This window comes from Pezoporus flaviventris, unplaced genomic scaffold (genome assembly GCF_033815535.1).
Source record: "Pezoporus flaviventris isolate CSIRO_AGI_PZ_B2104156 unplaced genomic scaffold, CSIRO_AGI_Pfla_v1 ptg000176l, whole genome shotgun sequence".
In the NCBI taxonomy this organism is placed as follows: Eukaryota; Metazoa; Chordata; class Aves; order Psittaciformes; family Psittacidae; genus Pezoporus; species Pezoporus flaviventris.
Window position 1 is genome coordinate 909,974 of NW_026892724.1, and position 23,576 is coordinate 933,549.

At 49.7% G+C, this 23,576-nt stretch overlaps 1 protein-coding gene across 1 annotated transcript in view; it reads left to right on the forward strand.

Annotated features, from left to right (window-relative positions):
• Positions 1-23,576, forward strand: part of MAN1C1 (mannosidase alpha class 1C member 1) — a 57,679-nt gene that overhangs the window by 16,558 nt on the left and 17,545 nt on the right. The window contains exon 2 of the mRNA XM_061480134.1: positions 2,178-2,274. Coding sequence (XP_061336118.1) covers positions 2,178-2,274 — 97 coding nt within the window. The remainder of the gene's footprint in view (positions 1-2,177; positions 2,275-23,576) is intronic.

The following is a 23,576-nucleotide window of genomic DNA, read 5'->3' on the forward strand; positions in this document are numbered from 1 at the left end:
AGAGCCAGGGATGGGGCAGAGGGGCCTGCGTCTGGTGCAGGCTCTGCAGAAGGAACTTCAGCCCCGCTGGGATGGAGCAGTTAAAGTTGAGGGAAGGACATGGGTTTCATACTCAGCTTAAAATGAGGCTGATTCAGAATTGCAACACGAGGAGTTTCACGCAGCAGAGCAGAGCCATTTCCACATCCTGTCCATGTCCAGGCTGTCTGTGTGCCAGAAGGGTGGGTCCTCCTTCCTCAGCTCTGATTTAGAAGAGAAGTGAAGCGAACAGATTGCCTGGCTGTTTCCTGCCCGGGGCACGAGCCCTATCACTCACTGGGGGAAAGCTGTCATTATAGGAACACCATCTTCCCAGCAGTAAGCTTCAGGATCAAGCTCTGAGACATGCAAGCATTCACTCAGTACCATCAGAGGGAGTGCAGACATACCCTGTTAGGTTAATGAAGAATGAGAACTTCCCGCTCACAGTAATGCTGCCACCAAACCCCCCCCAAACTCAAGTGAGATGATGGAGATGTGTTCGATGGATTCCGTGGAGGTTTCTCCCCGCTCCCTGCCTGGCCATGGTTCAGTTTCTCGGGAGCAGAGCGCTCCAAGTGACTGACTGCTCCACGCTGGCTGTGTTTGCCCAACATTCCTTCTCTCGGTGGTGCCGGAGTCCGAACGTTACCAATCGATTCAGCAAATGTTTATCCTCGTCCGTAGGAGCAGCTCTGGGAAACTTTGCTTTGGAAGGCTGATGTTTGGAAAGGGGAGGGGGGATGTGGTGGGGGGGCTCTCGGGGTGTGTGTGCTAGTGAAGGAGAGGAGGTTGCCAGAGGCTTGCGGTGTTGGGTTTGTGGAGCACTCGGCCGGAGGGAAGGAGAGTAAGAGCTGAAACGATGCTGGCAGTTTCAGACCAAAGAAGCCTACGTGTTCTGGTGCTGAAGCAGAGCAGTAAATGCTGTTGCAGGCACTAGACAGGGGTGCTCTGTAGAGGAATGATTTGGTTTAAACTGTCATTTTCTCTCAAATGTCTTGTTTGAGTGAAGCGTGTTCGAGGTCTCTTCTCTCTGTTGGCTGGCAGTGGAGAATCCTGTCAATGCTCGGAAGCAGCCTTCTCCCCTTGGTTAGCTCTCTGCCAGGGACTGAAGCAAAGAAGGTGCAGGTCACCGCCACTGCTCCTTGTCAGGCTGTGGGTATTCTAAAGGGCAGCTTTCTTTAAGGCGCTCCTTAGAAGCTGACAACCCCAGGCCCTCCTGCTGAGCACGGGGTACTTGGAGGTTTAAGTTTTCCTACCAGCTGGAGCCAAAGGGGCAGGAGGACAGAAAAAGCTGTGCTGGGCTCTGGGGCTGTGTGTGTTGGAACCTGCACAAAGACACTGCCTTGCGGTCCTCAGGCAAAGGTCAGTGGGCTGAGCCCGGGCAGGACAGTGCAGATGTCCCAAAAGGAATTGTTGGAGTTGGAAGGGGTTTCTCAGAAATCACCCAGCCCATCTCAGGACTCGCTTGAGGAAGCACGTTTGAGTTTCATAGGAAGACACCAAAATGTCCTGGGTCTCCCCTTTCTCCTTTATGAGCGGACTCGGTTAATTCATAGAAAACTTCAGTGCAGTCCTTAAACAAAGGCCAATTTCTCCTTTGCTCACTACTGTGTTAAGTGCATCCTGTTCCTTCGTGGGCCTGCATGTGGGAGTGCTTTTGCAGTTTGATCAAGTTTTATTTGCGCTATGATAAAGAAATGGGAAAACCAAGAAGGGAACATCCCTGTAATCGGGGATGCCTCAGCTTTGGCCTTAGGTTTTTAGCCCATTTTAATCCCCATCCTGTGTAACCTGCTGGAGGTGGCCCTGCCTTGGCAGGGGGGTCAGACTCGATGATCTCCAGAGGTCCCTTCCAACCCCAGTGGTTCTGAAATACTGCTGCTCCATGGAAAAGGTCAGGACTTCTGAGATGGAGACATCTTCCCATCGTGCTGGGAATTGGGGTAGTGCAGGAATGTGCCGGTCCCAAGCTCTGCCCAGGATGAGTCTGAGGCTCCAGCAAACCGCTGAGTGCAGCGCTGTGCTCAGTGTTCGGTGCCAGCTGAGGTTTTATAACGGGTTGGTTGTTGGGTTCAGCAGTGAATGGGAAACCCCTGCTCCTTCCCGGGACGCTCGCAGTTCTGTTAAGCACTTCCACTCAATTTTTCTTTCTGCAGATGATGAAATTCGCTTGGGATAACTACAAACTCTATGCACTTGGGAAAAACGAACTGCGACCGCTGACCAAGAACGGCCACATCGGGAACATGTTTGGTGAGTCCTGGAGCAGGGTGGGTGCAGTTGCTTTGGGGTTTTTGAAGGGCACACATCCGTGTCCGTTCCTGTCTCTGCAGTGCACTGAGGTACCTGTGGTGGCCTTGATTTCTTTCCTCTTTCTGTTTTTATGACACTTCCAATACAACTCCTAGGGGTTACCTGCCCACATCCCATCGCCGGGAATCTCATTCCTACAAACATCCCTCAATGCCCAGCCTGTATCACCTGTGTACAGACCTAGCACCAAGCATGTCTGAGAACAGTGCTAAAACCAACCAGTGTCTTTATTCAAACATGAAGGCAGTCCAAACCTGACGATGCTGCTGTTTCTCTGATCAGATAGACAGCAGGACATGACCAAACTGAGCATTTTCTCTCTTGTTGCTCCACTGTTGAGCAAGATGTGAATCCCATAAAATATTGAATGTCTGAATCAATAGTAAAGGCTCTTTATACCATGTGCTTACTGGGCTGTTTAGTTGTACTCTTTAGCAGATTACCTCTCATTGTATGAGCCACTTGCATCATTTCAGTGCCATCCCCTGCCTGTTCCAGTGGGATACTTGTTGACCTTGGAGGATATAAGTTGCCTCTTTCCTCATTTGCACTCAGAGCTTTTCCCTGCTCTGCTCACTGTGCCCTACCTTGCAGCTTTGGGGAGCTGCAAAGGTACATGTGGGAATGAATGTTTGCAGGTGGAAATAGCATCCCAGGTCTGCTAGAATGGCCAAAACCTTGAGGAGCAGCAGTCCGGTTTGGCCTCTGGACTGCAAGGGCAGGTGGCCCTGCTGGAGATGCTAGACGAAGGGCTGGCTTTTAGTTTAGCCACAGCACAGAGAGAAACCTTGGTGCTCTGCTTGTGCCGCCACCACCAAGTCCTTTTGTTGTTCCAGGTGAGGCACTTGGCTCTTTAGTTCCTGCAGAAGTACCAAGAGCGTTAAGTCACATCTGGCTGTGCAATGCTGCGTGTTGTGTGGAAGCCACGTTGCCAGTTGCTGAGGTATCTGGAGTTCTGGACGTGTGCCTTGTACTGCCAGCACAGGCTCTGTGTGACCAGCCCCTGCTCTGGTCCACTCTCACTCGGTCAGGAGCAGTGGTTTGGGCTTGTTTGCCCTTTGCCTTCCCCTTTCAACACCCCAGGAGCAGCAGGTTTCTTACTTGTGAATGAATTTGCAGTCACTTCAGCAGGATTTAAGCGTTTTGTGACTTTTCCATTCTGGCAAACTTGTCAAAATTCCTCAAGGAACGTGCTATAAACAGGCAAAGTATTGAAAGCTTTTAAATGCATTTATCATGCTGAAACAATTGGCAGTACTTCCGTTTGCTTGCAGCGTGCGGGTGAGCACTCTCAAGGAAAATGCTTGGGAGCACAAGGATTTGCAGACAGTTGCAGAAAAGAAGCTACGTGGTACATTTCAGACTCCTGATGAGCTTTTCCTCCTTGTAACTGTGGCTGGGAAGGAATGGGAGCATTAGGCAATCCATTCCTGCAGCCCTGTCCCTCTTGTCTTCAGAGACTTCTAGAAAGGAGGACAGGGCACTACTCACCTTCTTCATTGTTGCCTCTTCCCCCTCCTGTCACATCGTGCATCTCTGATTCCAGACTGGATGTAATGGAGGCAAATTGGGTGCTCTCTGGGCTGGAGGTGTCAATATTAAGCAGAGATTTCTCTGCAGCTGCTTCCATGTGGGAGGGGAGGAACTTTTCACAGTGTTTGTGTGCACGAGAAGCAGTTGAGCTCTTGAAGGGTGATGCGTTTTCCTGTTGTGGATGCGATGCTCCCGTGGAGGCCAGCCTGGGGGAAGGGGGGAGATGGTCTTTATCAAATATTCTCTCTAATCGAAGTAGAAATACAAAATAAACACTCACTTTCTGCTCCTTCATAGCATTCTGCTGCTCTTAACAGCCCCGAGCCAGCATCCCTGCCCTGCATCTGCCCAGATGGCAGGAAAGTCACTGGCAGAAACCTCTCGTATCTCCACCCGAGTTCATCTCCTTTCTCCTCTGCCTTGGAAGGCAGCAGCTCACATCTGGGAGGGTATCTGTGCAGTTTCCATGCTGCTTCATAGCCGGAGATCAGAGCTGCCCACTACCCAAGTAAGTGCAGGGCTGCTCTGTACAGGAGGGCCGCGTTACCACTCACTTGGACTTCGATCTGGTGACTTGGTCTTAACTTTCTTCCTTGTCATTGGTGCCCTCCAGGCTCTATTGCTAGGGCATCAATTTCATCAAGATTCTCCCATGTTCTCATGTGGCTTATTTGTACAGAAGTCTTCTGATTGCTGTAATTCACAATCATTGCAACCTGAAAGCCCTTTCATTAAACCCACTAGCTGTGGTCCTTTGAGAAGCTTTATTTATTCATGTGTGATGCTTGGGATAAGATGCACTGTGCTAAACATCCCATTCCATGCCCTCCAGTGGGGTAAATATGTTTTATACTTGCAGCTGTTTCAGATGTGTGATGATTTCCCTGGAAATTACACCATGGAAGTGGGCAGAGCACACTAGTAGGGTGGAAGGATGATCTCTGTTAGTATAAAACCTGCACCACAAGATTCCAGTCGGAGTGGCTGCACCACTGTGGGGTTTTCAGGGTGATCTGCAGCACTTCTCTCCACACTGCAGCGCTCTCAAGGAAGACCTGCAGAGTATCTGGCCACTGTTAGAATCAGGCTTGTTTAAAGTTAAATGGCGTAGCTGGGCCATGGGTAAGGGTGAAGGCTGGAGGTGCACAGGCGTGGATTCTGCTCCCAGTTATTTTACCCTTCCTACCCCAGCATCTCACCATTCCCGTCTTTGGTGCTGTGAACATTAAGATCATAGAATGGTTTGGGTTGGGAAGGACCTTAAGATCATCCAATTCCAGCCCCCTGTCATGGACAGGGACATCTCACACTAGACTGTGTTGAATTCCTTGGAGTGAGGCTGCTGGAGAGATGCTTCAAGATGCTCCTGTCCTGTGGTACCCAGCATTAGGTGGCTGTATTCTCATCTGCCTGCTCCCTGCGCCTGTCAGAACCACTTATTTTTCTGACAAAATGGTTTTAAACTCCTGTTAGCTTTACAGAGTTTCTCTGGCTATGGGAGAGTGAGCTGGCATCTATTTCTGCTCGTGCATCAACTGAACTGTCAGCTACATTTGGATTGCAGAGTCTTTTAACAAAGATAAGGTAAGAAGCCTGATTTTCAGATATGTCTTGAAGTGTGCAGTGCTGGCAGCAGAAGAATCCTGCTTTGACTTTTAACCTGAGCCAATTTGCTCTGAAATCAGTGACAGCAAGTAAATATGGAACCTTGCTGTGCTGTTAGTCATTTTCACCACCGAACTACACATTAGTGTATTAATGTTCGTATAAAAATAGCAATCCTTAACTAGGTTCCCCCCCCCCCCCCCTTTTTCCCCTCTCTTCATTTGAAATCATACTTAAAATCATGCCATTGCTTTTCTCAGCATATGCTGGGTTTGTGCATCGTTGTGAGGCTCTGTAGCTTTATCTGATGTGAATCCATGTCGCAACCGTCACATCTAGGACACAGCCAGGTCAGCAGGCCCGGGTGGCGAAGACCTGAGAGCAGCTGGAGCTAAAAGATGTAACGTGTTTAGGCTGCATCCCGATGTTGTCCCACGTTTGACTGCGTGGTGACGGAGCGCTATCTGCGCAGGATGGATAACAGTTCCTGGAAGAAGCAGTGCTCAGGCAGTGTTTGCGTACTCGGCTCAGCCCTTGGCCTCAGCTGTCCTGACAGTTTGTTTTGCGCACAAGAGGTCGTTGCTCTCGGTTGCCAGGAAATCCTTTGCTATTTTGGCTCTCCAGGATAGGGAAAGGGTTTGAAGCGCTGGGGAGGAAAAGCAGTGACCACATGGATATGGCCAGAGAGGCCTCTAGAACGTACCAAGGTGATCCTGGCGTTCAGAAACCTTCAGGTGTTTTTCCCCTGGCAAATGCAGGGCGATCCCACCGCAATTCCCCTGCTCTGTGATGCTGGGAGCATCCCAGCCTCTGCTCTGGACGGAGGTTCAGGTGACATCTCCCTGCAGGACCTGGCACACCAAGCTCCTTTCAGCAGGTAGAGAGCTCTTTGCCAGCCACTCCAGTGCTGGACCCAGTTGGACACAGAAGGCTCCGCATCGCAGAGTTGGTCCCTTCAAGCAGCCAGTTCTGCCTCGTGCGTTTTCCAGATGGCTGCTTCCTTCCTCAGTGGTTTAGCTCAGAAGCCATGGAGCAGGCAGGGAATGTGCCCACCTCAACTAGAAGCAGCAGGAGTTGATGTATGAATATTTAACATGGGAAACGTAATTGCATGAAAATATTAATTTAGCCATATCCACCCTACCAGAGGAGAAATGGTAACCTCCAATTGTGCCATCATTTGGGGCAACTTTTCTGCCCTGCCTGTGAGGCTCTTTCCCTGTGATCACAAAATTACAAACCCCTGGAGTGTCCTTTTATCTGATTCAAATAATAATAACAATAATACTAATTGCTCTCTGAATTTGTATGCTGAATTATTCCTGCTGCACATGACACTGGATGGTTGGCTCCATGGGCTCTTTAAAGAGAAAAACATACTGTAAGGAAGGTGTTGCCAGAGCACTGTTGCTCCCTGACTTCATCATCCTTCTTTCTATGCATAATGTTACTCAGTTGAATCTTACTTTCAGGAAGGGCATTTTGAGTTGACGTTGGCTTTTGCTGTCACTGAAATCTGCAGCAGTAAACTTATTTCCTGTCAGCAGGAAGCAGTGAATCAGGATATCCTCCCAGTACCAAACTGTTGGAGATTGGTTGCATGAATCATGTTAGAGCTGACATTTATGCCTGTCATGTGTTTCTTTTCCCTGCTTTCTACCTGCCAAAGATCACTCCTTCCAGGCACCAGGGTTGTCATAGGAGATGTGTTCAACTCTGCTCTCACCTTGGGTCCTGCTGAGAATGGTGGCTTCCTTCAAACGTGCTGTTTCAAGCATGCGCTCAAACATGAGGGTTTTGAGCCCTAAATTCATGCAGAGATTTAAGCTTATTACGGTGGTTCAGGTTGTAACTTGTCAGCTTGAAACAGTCATTTAAAGAGTTTAAACAGAAAAAAAATCATTAATGTCTCATGTAGTGGCCTGGGGCCTTCTTCAGACACTCTTGCTCGAGCTGGACCCGGTCAGCGCTGTTGTGGCAGCATTCTTGACAAAAATAATGTATTTGAACCCAACAGATTCATCTCCCCTCAGCTGAGATGAGAAACACCTTAGAAACAGAAACAAACTCGAGAAACCCCATGGGGAACAGCCTTGGCTCAGAAGCAAAGAGCAGACGCACGTTCCAGTGTCCTGTTGGGTTCAGCCCTTCAGATACGAGGAGAGCTGCACGGAGTGGGCAGCAAGGGTTTGGTCTGAGCCTGCCTTTAGCAGGAGGCCAGGCAAACTCCACGTTGTCTCAGGGTAAAGCCATTAATCATCCCAGGCTTCCTTACGAGTCTCATGAACTTTCCATTGACCCTGAACAGAGTCCTGAGTTTAATGAGGCCTTACAGTAGAAGAATGTCTTGGGATGTGTCAGAACTACTTTGCACAGCGAAATGGAGGAGGAGGAAACAAGAACATTTAGGAAAAGAGCCCTTAGAGCAGCGAACAAAGGCAAAAAAGGAAGGAAATTGTGTGGAGATGGTATGATCAGAGAGGGTTCTTTGGGACCTCTTTGAAAGATGCTGCGGAGTAGAACATAGAGTGGCGTGGAGGAAGCAAGCCACGTGTGCGCAGGGGATGGGTCCAGGCTGTAACTGTCTCTCTTCAAGGGACCTTCTCTTCAAGCTTCTCTCGTCTTTCTGTTTAATCACCCCGTTATGGATGTTGTTTGTGCCTCATTCTGGACCCTGATTATGCGGAAATAATTGTCTAATCTTCAGAGATATCGAGCGTGTGATTAAAAGGCAGCTGCGAGTGGGAGTACTTGGACTGCTCACCGCTTCCTCGCTGGATTACAGAGGCGTCGGTGGCAGCTCCACAGCGAAAGCCGAGCTGGAGCTTTGGCTCTTCCAACTGGCTTCATCCAACATCTTAACCGGCACCCGCTGTGGCAGCTTGGTAGTAACACGGAACGTAGGGAGCTGGATGCCACGCTTGGAGCTCCTGACTGCACACAAACCCGTGCCTTGGTCAGAATGTGTCTCTCAGAAACGCTGAGGGCTCTTTGTCTTCCAGCCACCGTTTGCAGTCAGATGCTTTCCACAGGGTCTGCTGCAGACACGAGCCCACCTGCAAGATGTGCGCTATGTAAAACAGCAGAGCAAGTGCAGAGGATTTTCAAATGTGCTTTTCGCTCTGCATTTTTATGTTGGAAATATCTTGAGGCTTCTGGTTTTCATATCTGTATCCCTCTGTATTTAGCCTTGCCTTGTTTATTCAGAGGAGATGGATGGCTATAAACCGTGTTAGCAAAAAAACCCCACTGATCTTCTGTGGTTTTAATTCATTCCTTTTCCACTCTTGAAACTTCTGAAGAGCTGAGGCAGGTTCAGAACTTGCTTTGCTGTGGTAGATCTCACATTTAGAACATAACTGCTTTATCAGGGAGCTGTTGGAGCGGGTCCGGAGGAGGCCATGGAGCTGCTGCAAGGGCTGGAGCAGCTCTGCTCTGGAGCCAGGCTGAGAGAGCTGGGCTGGGTCAGCCTGGACAAGAGAAGGCTCCTGAAGGGGAGACCTGAGAGCAGCTCCAGTGCCTGAAGGGGCTGCAGGAAAGCTGGAGAGGGGCTTGGGACAAGGGATGTAGGGACAGGCCAAGGGGAATGGCTTGAACCTGCCAGAGGGGAGACTGAGATGAGCTCTTAGGCAGAAGCTCTTCCCTGTGAAGGTGCTGAGGCGCTGGCACAGGGTGCCCAGAGAAGCTGTGGCTGCCCCATCCCTGGCAGTGCTCAAGGCCAGGTTGGACACAGGGGCTTGGAGCAAGCTGCTCCAGTGGAAGGGGTCCCTGCCCATGGCAGGGGTTGGAGCTGGATGAGCTTTAAGGTCCCTTCCAACACAACCCATATTCTATGAGCACATCTCTCTTTATGCTACTGCTGAAGTTTCTTGCCACCTTCATTATGTATCTGGTAGATTCTGCCATTCTTCTGTTCACCCTTAGACGATCACATCTCAAACAGCTCCTGCTCCAGAACTTTCTTTTCTAGAATTTCTCCAGGTCCTTATTTCCAAATTGTTTTTTTTTATAGATATCTACTGCCTTTTGTGATGAGCAGTCTCGTATCTCACTTGATCACTAGGTTTAACATCGTCCTCTAGGATGCCGACTTCCAGATTTGTCATGGGTTTCAAGGTTGGATTTATGTGTTCAGAATGTTGTGGAAGGCATTTGTCATTTGAAGACCTTGATACCTTTAAAACACACCCCCTTTCAGCCTCCTGGGATTGTTCTTGTTGCTAGAGTGAATTGTTTGGAAGCTCAGGAAAATCCCTTTAGCCTTTGCTGGAGGCATCAGTGTGAAGAATAGGGAGGATTTTTTTGGACTTACTAAAATTGTTCATCCTTCTTCTGATGTTTTATTCTCAAACGATCTGCTGCACCCTAAACCACCCTGTAATGCAGCTCCCAAAGGAAAAACAGGGGAAGAAACTCAGTGCAGGGAAAAGAAGGTATTTCAGGTCCAAGTTCTAAAGGCAGAGGTTATTTCCATACCAGTCTCGATATACCCATAACTTCCTCACTCTAATACAAACATGCGGTTAAGAACACCTGAGTTATGCCTCTTTCTTGCCCTGTTCTTGGGGGTCTCATTGCTTCACAGAGCTGGAGGATGGGCAAGCACACACAGTGTGAGTGCTGAAACGGAGTGTGCTCCAGCATCACAGCATTCCTGGTGATGGTCATCGCAGCAGCCTTGGTTTGTCTGCCTCTCGTCTCCATTTCCAAACTCAAATCTCTGCTGTGTCCCACGAGCAAGAGCAGGTAATTCAGGAACAAAGAAACTGAGGATCGAGAGAGCTTTCACTGAGGCCTTCTTCAGGCATCTGGAAGTGGAAGTTGCCTTCAGGCATTAAAATTAACACCTTTTGACTAGGCTAGAACATTCCTTCTCTCTTGGCAGGCTGCATCCTGGTTGCTGTGGGAACCGGCATTTTTAATTTCCTGACTTCTGTGTACATCCAAAATTGTAACTGTGATGTGCTCTGTCACTAAGGTAGCTCTGGGGCTTTGCAGGGAATAGAGCCATCAGAAAGCATTTGACATAGCACTTCCTGCCCTCGGAATCACTTCGGTGCGTCTCAAGGGGCATCTTCGTGAGGCTTTTTTGGGGACCTGCAATTCGTATCAGCTTGATGAGTAATCACAGAATAAAATAGGAACAGTGAGAGGTTGTTTAATCCTTCCCTTCTTCAGCTATCCCTAAGCTACCCCATGTTGGAAAGTCATCACAGGCATTCTGCTTCAGTGCTCTCCAGTGTTAAAGCTTGCACTGGTGTCTGACCTCGCTCTCCTGGGGCAAGTTAAGCTGTGACTGCTTGGCCTCTCCTGTGTTGTGCAGAAGGATTTGCCATCCTGTGCTTTGCAGCATCTCTCTGCCTCTTTGCAAAACGATGCCAAATTCCCTTCAGTCTTCCCCCCTCAAGGCTGAGCAACCCCAGACCTTTCCAGCTTTAACTACAGGGCACGTTCTGTGGCCTTCTCAGGGCCATTGCTCCCCAGTGATGTCTCCAAATGAGCCAAATGTTTCTTGGTGGAGTCTGTGCCCTGGCTGAGGCTCTGCTGGTGCAGAGTGGAGCCCATGAGCCCTTCCATGTCCCTGTATCCATCCTGGGGTGGGGTTTGCTCCAGTTTCCACCATTACTGCATTGTTGGTTGGAGCTGCAGTTGTGATCTGCTGATGCCTCAACACTGTTTGCTGCAGCAAACCATGTATTCTTTATGCTTCATGGTTCGTTGTTCTTCCCTCAGGGCGAAACACATTGTGTGTCCTTATTGGATTGCATCCTGGTTATTTCAGGCTATTTTCCCAATTTGCTGAGATTATTTTGATACCTAATCCTGTCAAGCAACATGCTGGAGAGCATTTGGAGACTTTCAGCCAGGGTCTTGTTGACGGGACTTCAGCAGTGCGGGAGAGAAAAGGAAGAAGATGGACAGATGGTTTCAAGTGGTGGAGTTACCATGGCTTGATGTGTTCATGCTCATCAGCTGAGACATGGTAATCGGCCACTGGCCCTCTGCATTCACAAGTAACATGTATTTAGGTTCTGTCATTGTTGATTATTAGGAATCTTAGCTCATGTGCACAAACTTGAGTGCTTAGCAGGATAGGGGTTGACAGGAGGTGTCCAGGCCCAGAACCTCCCATTCTGTTGCATACTAAACACATAATTAATCCCATTGACTTTCTTTTGAGGTTCCTCTATGTTTGAATTCTGCCCTCACATCTGGGCTCACGTTAAGGACCAGGTCATTTCTGAGAATGTTCTGTGAGAGGTGATGTTTGCTTGTCTGGACTATAGATAAACCCACATCAGGGATGAGGAGTTTTAGAACCCAGAGTAGAACGCACTGTCTGTTCTGCAAAGCCCTTCCAGCACTATCTTATCTGCTGATGGAAGTCTGCTGCCTGGCGTTACAAGCTGCATCTCCCTCCTGGGCTGTCATAACACACCTGCCACAGCCGCTTTTTAGGAAGAGAGTTGGGAAGATAGAAGGGCACCTTCTTCCTGCTTATTATAACAAAGTGTCTCTCCTTGGAATAGCAGTCTCTGCTCATTAACTGCTCCCTGGGTCTCCTGGAGCCCATGGATAATAATTGCAGGTAGGATGTGCGTGTTTGTTTTAACAGGCCTGTTGGGACTCCTCGCGTTAAACGATGCAAGTCCTTCAGGAGCTATGTGAAGTAACAATAAATAGTATGTAATCAGATTACCTTTACCAGTTAAAATTAATTGCAGGCATCCAGAAGAGGAGAGACCAGCAGTGGTTTGCCCCACTAGTACTGCTGCTCCTGTTTTAACCTTCTTGAACTGTTCCTCCCAGGATCGCTCCTCGCTTGCCGAATTACCTGTATTTGCCAGAAGCAATTTCCTCCGCTTCACTGGCATCTGAGCCCCGTTGCCCAAAAAAGTGCTCCCTTCCCAAAGGAGCATTTGAATGATTATTGCTTTCAGTTTTCTGCTGCGCTCTCTGGAGCCGGCAGAGTCTGCCTGCGGTAGAATCTGCGTGTCATGGGTTGGGTACGTGTGGAGAGTGGATTTGCAGTTATCTCTCCTGTATCGGGGATTGTGCTCCCGAGGCTCAGTCGAACTGCTTCCCCCTCTGTGACACTTTCAAGTAGGAGCAGTTTGATTTGAGCTCCAGGAGGTCTGGAGTCACGCAGTGATGGGACAGTGCCTGGTGTTAGAGGATTGCTAAATGATGAAAGATGGTTGGAGAAACTGGGGAGAAGAGGATTAAACTGGGGAGCTGCTGCCAAGCATTAAACGCTTAAGACTCAGTCGGCAATATGTGCTTATTGTCTGTCTTCTCTCCCCTTCTACTGAAGGAAACAGATATCTGAAGGGCTGTTACTGTGACAAGCAATTCATTTTTATGCTGAACACCTTTCTGTTTCTTTCCCCAGTGTGCAATAAGAGTATTGCTAACCTGTTCCCACCAGCCTGATCTCCACAGACACATTCTGCTTTACCACGTTCCTAAATGAGCATGAGCTTTCTCTTTCTGTCTCTCCCCCATCACTTGTTCAGGGGAGAGCTGCCAGTGCTCGTTCAGTTTGAATGATAGACTTAATTCTTTGGGGGAAATGGATATTTGAAAACCATGAGTGGTTCGTAATCCAAAAGAGCTGTTTCTTCCCCAGCTGGAACACATTCTGTATTAAATTTGATCATAGCAACCTAAAAGCCAACACTTCAAGATGCTTCTCTGTGATGCCAGATTCACCTAGAGACTGTGCAGCACATCTGCTGACACCCATTGCTTGGTGCAGCTGGAACCCTGAGTCATTATCACTCCCTGTGAAGTCGCTCCTGCTGACAAGGAAGAACAGATTGAGCTGTCTTGTGGGCCAGACGTTTGGGCCATCTCCCTAATGCCTTCAAAATCCCTTGCCTTTAGGTGGGAGGTGCATCATCCTTGCTTGGCAGATGGCTCTTTCAAGGTGGTGTTACCTTTTAGTCTCTGCACAGCCTGATGTACCACAGGCTCTGCTTCTTCCCAACCACATGCTCCGGTATTAGCAGCTCTCCTTCTTCTAAGCAACTTTTCAGGGAATGATCAGCACTTTGATCTTTCCTTAGTTGGAGCAAGTGTGATAGTATCCACGTTGTAGGGTATAGGAGTAGGTTTTGAGTGGATTTAGGTATAGAATCACAGAATAGTTTGGGTTGGAAAGGACCTTAAGAGCATCCAGTTCCAACCCCTGCCATGGGCAGGGACACCTCACACTAAACCAGGTCAGCCAAGGCTCTGTCCAACCTGGCCTTGAACACTCCCAGGGATGGAGCATTCACAACTTCCCTGGGCAACCCATTCCAGTGCCTCACCACCCTTACAGTAAAGAACTTCTTCCTTAGATCCAATCTAAACTTCCCCTGTTTCAATTTGAATCTGTTACCCCTTGTCCTGTCACTACAGTCCCTAATGAAGAGTCCCTCCCCAGCATCCTTGTAGGCCCCCTTCAGACACTGGAAGCTGCTCTGAGGTCTCCACACAGCCTTGTCTTCTCCAGGCTGAACAGCCCCAACTTTCTCAGCCTGTGAAGCTCATAGAGTGACAATAACTTCAGCATTATGTTGAGTGATGCCCTGCAGTAGGTCCACAAAGTATTTCTTCCCGAACTGCAGGAAAATCTGCATCTTAGCATCAGATGATTGATAGCTGAAGAGATCAGAGCCAGCTGGTAGCCTGCAAGGCAGGGTCATGGGCCTGTCCGCCACCAGAGCTAAACCTGTAAGGAATCACGATATGGCAGGGATCAGAGGTGGCATGACAGCGTCAAGGAAGCAGGGCTGGTGTGCTGGGGTCTGCGGAGCCTCGGCACGATCCACCCCGTGTCTGTTGCCCCTGCTGCAGGGCAGGACAAGCAGCAGGGAGAGGCAGGCTCTGAAGGCAAGCAGCCTGGTGATCTGCAGCCATGGCAATGTCCGTGTGTTGCCTTTGCCTGGAGGCTCCCTATGGTGGGTTCTGCTCTTCTGCACCCTCACCCCCTGCTCTGCCCATCAGGGGTGAGGGTAGCTGGGGGATAACCTTTCAGCCAATATCTGCAGAGAAGGGTGAGGGAGATTAATGTGAAGGAGATGGAAAACAACCTTGGGTATGAAGTGTTCCGTGCCGAAGTCCCTGAAGGACAGGTACAGGGGTTTCTTTGGAAAGCAAATTAAAATGAGGTTGCTCAAAAGCTAATGGATTATATATTTTTTGTAGTCTGCAGCAGAATGTGGTGATAAAAAAAAACACATAGATCTTTTCTAATTGGGCTACTTTGTGTCCCCTTTATCTCTCCACTGCTGCCTTGTTACTCAGACGCAATTTGTTGAGTTTGCCTTACGTAAAGGGAATGCGGTTACTCTGGGTTGTAACTATCAGGTTCAGGGACAAAAACCTAAGGAACTGAGAGGCAGTGGCAAGGCTGTAACTCAGCTCTGGTGGAACTGGCTTTGCTGGCATTGTCTGCAGTACATAGGTGCTGTTCACAGGCAGCTGAAGGACTGGGTTATAATGAGGCACTTGTGAAGGTGTAGTTCTTTCTTCCTGAACAGGCCCATAACCTGTTTCCTAGTTCCTTTTGGGGTTTCTGGTTAACTTGTGTCAGCTGAATAAATAGCACCAGGCATGTCCTAGAGGTCACTGACAGCCGGCTTGATTCTACTTGGAATGTGAGCAGGTTGGTTTTCTGCTGGAGAGTATCTTCTGGAACCGGAGCATCCCTCCAGGTGCTGATGCCTCATGGGAGGTTCCTGTGCTTGAGGGCAGCTCCGGCAGGACAAGTTAAAACTCAGCTGGTGGGCTTGGTTTTGTGTGGCCGTTCCAGGGGGGATATGAGCAGGTCCTGCAGGGTGCTTATGAGCAGAGGCAAAAACATGAGCTGAGACAATGGTGGGTAAACTCAAGTGATGAAGGCAGATGATGAGAGAGCAGCGGACTGGGGGACAGGCCAGCACATGAGGGGCTGCTTCCTTAGTGTCAGAGGAGCAGCATGTGCCTCGCTGCCTGTTGACTCCTGTTTCTTGTCTTGCTGCGCTGGGACTGGGTAGAACAGACTAAAGCTTTGGTCAGCGGAGGCAGCACTTCTCCTCAACGTGGATTTGTAAATCTCTTCATTTCTGTAACCACCACGTTACCTTTATCTAGACGCTTTCCTCTTGGAGGCAAATGCATCCTGGTATTTTGCTGACAAAAGAAACTAAGGCCCAGAGCAAGCAGGGAACTCTGGCCTAAACCTGCATCCTAAGGAGCTCAGGATCCCCACACTTGTGCTGCCTGAGGCAGAGCACTCTGCAGAGAGCACGGGCAGATCTCTGCTGCAAAGCACTTTGTCCAAGAAGCTGTGCAGTGGTTTTCACAGTTTCCCAGGGCCAAGGTGAGGAGCTGGACAGTGCCACCCCCAGAGTGTCTGGTGACGTGATCCCAGCCGGCTCCCAGGCTTCTTGCACAAAGCTCTGGATAAATGTCAGCCTCAGCCTGGGCTCCGAGCACTGTCAAGGAGAAAAAGGGACCAAAGGAACAGAAAAGCAGCGCTCAGAGGTGGTCGCTTTCCATTCTCCTGTTTTACCAAGGCGCTGATTCTGATCAAAGCCAGTCCCAGCGTTTGAAGCCGTCGCTGCCAGCATCACCAGAAGAAGGGATCGCAGTGTTTTCGGTTCTTGTTCTTCCCTGCGTCGCCCGCACCCCAAGAGGTGAAGATAAATAACAGTAACGACTGGAGTCTTTTGTGCTTCGGCAGTTACCGAGTGCTTCGTGTTTCGTAGGAACTGCATCCTCATTTTTATTCCAAACAAGATTTCAGCTCTAATTTCTGTTTTGACAAATCCAACCTGACATCAGAGCAGTGGGAGTCAAGACCTTTCATTTTTGATCTAGGTTTACATTGCGCTGATCTAAATTCCTCCCCCTTTCGCTCCTGCCTTTCAATTGTAAACTTGGTTATTAAAGTTTGCAGAAAAAGCTATTGGAAACTCTCTGCTCTGTAGCATATAAACAGGCCCGCTCTATGCAAGATTAAGTATGATAGCTTCCTAATGACTTGTGCTGTTCGTTTGAAGCATTGGCACAGTGTGTTACTGTACAGACTTTTTAAATGGCTTTGTTGAAAATGAAGGATTTGGTTTCTGTTCACTGAGAAACTTCATAAAGGCTCATTTGCCAAATGGCAGGGCCAGGCCCCCTGGGGCTTAGTCTCCGTGACATTGGAGATGACATTGCTTAACCTCCTTGCTCTAGTGCTTTGGCGCTGCCTGCTGAATAGTTGTGTTGGTGAGGTTAGGTTGGGCTTCCATCCATCTCTGTGGCAGAGAACTCCCAGCAGCAGGTAAAGCAACAGCAGGGCTATGGGAATCTCTAAATGCAGGTGGTATGGCACGAAGTAGGATTTTATTTGAGCTAAATCCTCCCATCAGGGAGATGTGTTGAAAAGCTGGTGAAGATGCTTCCATCTCCAGCTGCTTGGGAATCATAGAATGGTTTGGGTTGGAAAGGACCTGAAGATCATCTGGTTCCAACTCCTTGCCATGGGCAGGGACACCTCACACTAAACCAGGTCACCCAAGGCTCTGTCCAACCTGGCCTTGAACACTGCCAGGGATGGAGCGTTCATAGCTTCCCCGGGCAACCCATTCCAGTGCCTCAGCACCCTCACAGTGCAGAACTTCTTCCTTAGATCCAATCTAAACTTCCCATTTCAGTTGGAACCCATCACCCCTTGTCCTATCGCTCCAGTCCCTGATGAAGAGTCCCTCCCCAGCATCCCTGTAGCCCCCTTCAGACACATTCCTCACTGCTCTGAGGAATCCTGGCACCGTGTCCAGTGTTGCACAGGCAGTGCCTGTAGGCACACGCTCAATCCATCGTTATTCCTTGCAGCTAGCCTGCAGAGCTGGTGGGGTTGGAGGCAGGGAGCCAGCCTCATTGCAGGAGGTGTATGTGCCGGTTTAGCCTTGCAGCAGGGCGGCCACACTTGAGGTCCTGCAAGCCACCGTGTTTGGTGGCTGCCCAGGATCACAGTGGCTGTGGGAGCTGGGCAAAGTGGCTGGTAAAAGGCACTTCTCCTTCCTGATGGAGAGAGCTATTAAAGACCCCACTCTCAGCTACCCATTGCTGAAGCATCGCTTCTGCAGCCTTTTTAAAGACTCTCAAGGGGCAGACTTGCAGCTGGGAGCCCTTCAAGTCTCATTTCTGGCCCCTGATACTCCCAGTTGGCTATTTTGGGAAGGAGGGAGCGATGGAAGGCGACTTTCTCTGTCCCTCCCATCACAGCTGCTCCACTTGGGCTGGAAATTCCAACGTTTGCTAAGCTATGGAGGCTGAATAGGTCCTGGGGTTCGGCCCCTTGTTTAGCCTTTGGGAGAAGCAGTTGCAGGTCTGTGTGCTACGTCTGGGAGCAAAAGGACTTAACAGGTAGATCCTCAGCCTGTAGGTACCATAAAGGGCAGAAGGAAGAGCAAGGTCTTGGTCAACTGTATGAGCTGGTGCAGGGAGCATGGCACAGGGGTGTTCTGTGAGATGCTGGAGTGGAATGCAAGCTGCTGGACTGGCTGCCCCTTCTCTTTGGGCCTGTTCTGCATCCTACTTAATACAAACCCTCTTGAGGTAGGTCCGAGGTAACTGCTTTGTTATCAGTGAGTCACTCTGTTGCCTGACTATTGTCTCTTCTCTGGTCAGTGAGTCACTGACACCTCATTAGAGCAGCCTACAGACCCCAGGCCCTCTTCCCACTGGAAGGAGCGTGGTGGGGCTGTGTTTGGACTGTATCAGCTGAGGGTGGCATGAGGCTGCAAGGTGGATGGGTTTCCTCTGTTACAGGTAACAGTTCAGCGGTTTGAACTGGTAAGAGCAGGAGCAAAGCAGGGGAAGACAAACCCTTTTCTGAGCACAGCAAAAACCACAATTTATCTCCTGGTACCAAGGGAACGCATTGAAAATATCCTGGGTGCTCTCACAAATGCTCTGCGGTCTCTTTGGTTTTCATTTTTCTTTCTTCTTAGCCTGGTTCTGTTCCTCTTTCCTGATTTTCGTGCTTCCCTTCAGTCCCTGCTCACTCCTCAGTCCCGTAATAAAGCGTACCCAGGACTGTGCAGCTCAGCTTGCTCTTGTTTGCCCGCAGGGTGCAGAGGAGGCAGAGGTCCTTGCAAGCTGAAGGTCTTGACCTTGGCTGCAAGGAGCCCCTATGAAAAGTTTCTCTGACATAAACTGTCTCCTGTTGCGTGCAGCTCCCACAGAGACTGAAGGAGAAAGAGCTGGACCCAGGCTAATGTCACAGTCTCCTGATTAAAGGCAGTTCTTTGGTGTGAAGACTTTGTCTTTTGCTCTGCAGATCATCTTCCTAAAGAATGTGATCCTGTCCTTTGGGCCCTTTCTAATGGAGGGGCTCAGCTGTGCTGTGGGAGCAGTGCCTGGATCAATGTTCTGGCCTGATAAAACATGTGGGCACCCCTTGCTATGGAAGCAAGCCTGGGTTGTAAATGTGAGCAGATGCAAAGTGTTCACATCAGCTGAATGGGGCTCAGGAAAGCTTCAGCAAGTCGCATGTAAACTCATATTGCTCGCCTGAGGATCAAGCATGCGGTTTCTGTTGCATACCTGATGCTGGTGGGTTTGATTTTCCTGTTTCTGCCTAAATTGTCGGGTTTGCTTTGCAGATAATGGGTAGCTAAAAGGAAGTTCACAAATGCAGCAGCAGTTGTGCTCCTTCCACAGTTGTACTTAGTCCCTGCTTGGTGCTTCGCAAGTGCTTTTCAAGTCAATTAGCCCTTACACGTTTGGCAGGAGGTAGGGCAGGTATGCTCCACCTTTGATCAGCCCTCATGACCTCCCTTTAAACTATATGCTGAGAAGAAAGCTGTTCCCTTTTCTGCTCCAGGCACAGGCCTGTGGGATGCTGGAGGAGAGCAGGGCTGTGATTGACGTGCAGAGGGGCCCCATGTGCTACGCGGAGGTTCTCCACTCACCTCACGTGGAGGCTTTCACCCTTCACAGTCCTCGCTCAGGTTGTGAGCTGCACCTCAAACCTGGCACTTCGTGACCAGTCTTCATCCGTGCTCTTTCAGATAGCACTACCGTTAATTGCCATGAAGGCCACCCTGAGACTGAGTTGCTTGAATGGTCTTGCTCCTCCAGACAAGCATTACAGCCCATTCCCACTGAGGCTGTGGGGAAGGGGGTGTGTTCAGTGCCACCTCCTCCCCGTGGAGCGCCCCATTCAGCACCTTTCACAAGCAGCAGTTAATGGGATGTTTGTTGGTGGTTTCTGTGGCAGCGTTCACAAGCGAGCGGGTGGATGCTCATTGCTCTGGGTGGGTGGAAGTCGGAACAGAGCAGCCTTGTTGCCAACGTGGATGTCTCCATTCTTCTCATGCACAAAAGAGCAAATACACGTGGGGCTTGGACGGGGTGGTACAGGACCTCCTTCAGCTCAAGAAAAGATGAACCTTTGTATTGCTACCATGAGCTGCTGCTTCTGGTGTTCTGCTGCTCCCTCAGGGCTGGAACTGCAGGCCCTGCTGCTTGCTGCCACGAAGTCCTCCAGTTAGAGATGCCCCTGGACAAGCCCCTGTGTTGTGCCTGAGGTCCCAGTTCTTCCCACCACTCCCAGTGCAAGGTTCCTCCTTCCATTCAGGATGGCCGTGGGCTCTCACTGGGCAGTGTAGGAGCTGGTGTGGATTCCAGAGCTCTGTCCTTCCCTTTTGGCCATCGGTGAAGTGACCTTGCCTCTCCTGATCGAGGTGTATCTCCACCCCAAGAAGCCAGTTTTGCAAGCAGGATCATAGCACACAGGGCCTTAGATTTGTGGGGGCAGGTAGAATCTCAAGCATGGAATCCTGCTTAAATCATTGCTACCATTTCTGGGTACTTCCAGAAGGGTTTCTTTTGAGAATTTCATGGTTTCTACATCAAAACTCCCTCAGAGGGAGTACAATGAGGCTGAAACCAGTAATTTAGAGTGGGGAGTGTCAGCAAGAGTCAAAAGTGACAGAGTGGGTTTTGACTCCGTTTCCTTCTGAAGCTGCTTCCCCTTTGATTATATCCCTCACATTACAACGTGCAGATCTGGAAAGGTGACTGGTTTTTAACGTCTCTCAAAATAAGCAGCATGTTAAGCAAATATCACCACCCTTGTAAGCGGTGCCTGTGTATTGTAATAAACATGCTACAGTATGTATAGCACCATCTTTTGACAGCTGAGTGTAATCAGAGCCGTTGGACATTGTATCATGAGCTCTGTCCTGATGTGATGGAGCAAAGTCTGAGCAGGAAGGAAGATGCTCCTATAGTGAAGAATGAACGTGCCAGTGTGCACAGGGGAGTCAGGATCCTTCCTCTGCATCCTCTGTCCTGGCAAGTACCAGGGTGCTGATGCCCGGTTTGCTCTCTGCATGGTTGTGGAGGTTCTTCCCTGTCATTCCCGTGATGGCTGAAGCTGCCATGGTGGCTCTCGCTCTTGCGATGGCCGCAGTTAGGTGCAGGAAGAAGGCAGCCGTGCAGTTTGCAGTTGCTTCAAAGCTGGTGCAGAAGAAAGGAAGCATCAACAAGACCCTTGTACCGAGCACGCAGCCTGCGGTTCTTCACATAGCCGCAGTTCAGGGGAGTGTTTAAACAAATGTTTGACAACCCAGCAGGGAAGCAGGCTTTGCCTTCCGTGGTGTCAAGCACAGGGGAGGGAAGCTAAGCAACTCCGAGCTACGCTTTAGTGAGCATGTTCCTAATCCCCAGTGCACTTCGTGTATTTATCGCACTTACTTGCTAAAAACATACAAGGCTTCCTCAGGTCGAGCAATATTCTTCACTTCAATTGATCATCCCAGAAACTTGTCTGTCTCTTTGCTCAGTTTGAGCAAATCCAACTTTTCTCCTTGTCTCTCTGTAGATTATGAAAGGCTTCGTGGATTAGATCATGAAATGCAATCGAGCCTGGTGGTGTTGCGCGCAGAGTATCACAGTGATGGGCTGTGCTCAGGTGGCATTGCCTTTCCTTCTCCTTTGAAACTGTTCTGCCTGCGTTGCTGTGAGCTGCTGTCTCTCCCTGCTAATAGGAATGTGCATAAAGCTCACATAATCGTTAATATTGAAGAATCATTAAGGCTGATAAAAGCAGCTCTGGCTGCGATTATGTTGTTCTTCATGGTCACTGCTTGTGGAAAACATGATAGACAAACATCAGCTCAGCTGCCTTTTAGAACCCACCAGTTGATCTAGTGGCTGTTTGACTCCATCTATTGCACACTCGGAGATAGCTCCAGTTAGATGCTCATTTTGCAAGCCTGCAGGAATAAATGGATTTCTAGAGGCTGTCTCTGCTGCCCTCATCCTTTTTCCACAGCCCCTGTTTCTGATGCAGACAGCGTCCGAAAGGCAGCAATCTGTAGCTGAGCACTGAAGTCTAGGTTGGCTTTTTATTAAGGCAATGATGTGCTGACTGGCGGAAAAGTGTCAAAACTGCAGTCTTGTAACATCAACAAAATAAGGCAGGTTGCCTTCCTCATGGGGACGAGTGCTGAAAGCAAAACGGAGCCCTGCAGGAAACCAGTGGATCTGAGCGCTTCTGCTGTGGGAAAAGCATCCACAGTTGCTTTTTTCCCTTAATAAGGAAAGGCCAAAGTCCGAAGGTTCATGACTTGACTTGCCTTTGCCTTCCTCTCCCCTCTGCAGTAGTTCTCAACAGTGCATCCGGCCGGGTTTTCCCTCTCAAGCAGAACTGGAATTGAAGTAACACGGCAGGTGTTACAGGAAGGAGCATGCAGTGAAAGGCTGGGAAGGCTGGGGGGATTTGGGGTAGTGTTCTAAAGCCTGTAGGTGAGCAAAAGGAACTGGCCTGCAGCAAATACAGACATGTCTCAGGAAACCCCCTGGGCACGAGCGGGGTGTGTGAGGCTTTGTGCTTACAGTGGGAAGGGAGATGATGGGGACAGAGCCTGTTCAAGAAACGAAACCTGAACCTCATCCAAGTGATTTCCAAGAGACTCAGCTCTGGCTGTCAGGGGGTGGTAGGAGCGGGGCTGCAAAGGAGCTGTGTGTGTGGGCCCGCACGTGCAGCCTGTCACAGCAACACAGAGGCAGCTTCACGCTGTGGCCCTGGTGCGTTACATGTGCGGAGGGATGAGTGATGAGGGTTCCAAACTGGGATCCTCCACGTGAGCATTAGTGTTTGCAGAGTTACCCAGGAAAGCAATGGCCTTTGTAATGAAAGCACAGAGGGGTTTGAGGCACAGTGTGCTTCCCTACCCTTGGCTTTCTCGTGCTAGAAATAATTCTAGGGAATGCTAACAGAGATAAAACTAGCACTGAGATGTTCCAGACCCAGGGTTGTCAGCATGTCTCATTTAACCTCAACTGCTACAAGACTGACTGCCTCCACAGCCACTGGAGTTTTCTTGGCATGCCGTGCCATGCCACTTCATTCTGTCTCACTGGAAGTTGTCCTGCAGCCCGTCTGTGTAAGACAATGCTTGGCATGCAGTTGTTTTGCATCAATGGGCCAAGTTCTCGATTGGCATTTGCTTCATCTGCATGTGTCCCATTGCCATCTGCTGGAGGCTGGTGCGTGTGCTCCTAGGGACTGTTGTGCCAGGCAGAGGAAGGGAGCTGCCCCTGAGGCCACCCACTCCCTGCTAAAGATGCGTTGAGGTTAGTTCCTGGTCTGTGCTGCTGGTGATGTGATAGTGCTGTTCTCTGATGTCCTGGTAACCCTAGGTCATGGGATGTGCCTCTGATAACAAACACCGCGTCAAGGACAGAATGACCAAAGTCCTGTCTTGGATGCTCTTGCACAATAAAAGCACCAATTCTCTCACCTATGCTTGTAACTGGGTTAGAAAGAGGCTGAATTTTGGGTTACAGCTGAACAAAGAGTAGGGGTGGGATTGCCGAACCGCTTTGGTGTAGACAAGACTGGGAAGCAAGGCCAAGGCGTGCAGCATGCCCGGTGGCTTCAAGTGTGGACCCTGAGCTCTTCCTCGGGGGTATTGTTTCAGAAATGGAAACTGGGCCTCTCCAAAGCAGCCTGTTTTGGATAGCAGAGCTCACTGGTCCTGTTAGCCACAGCCAGTCTGGACCCCATCCAGACATCCCCACTACTGGGACTGGAAGCTGCTGCCTGTCCCAGCTCCTGCGGATTGATGTAG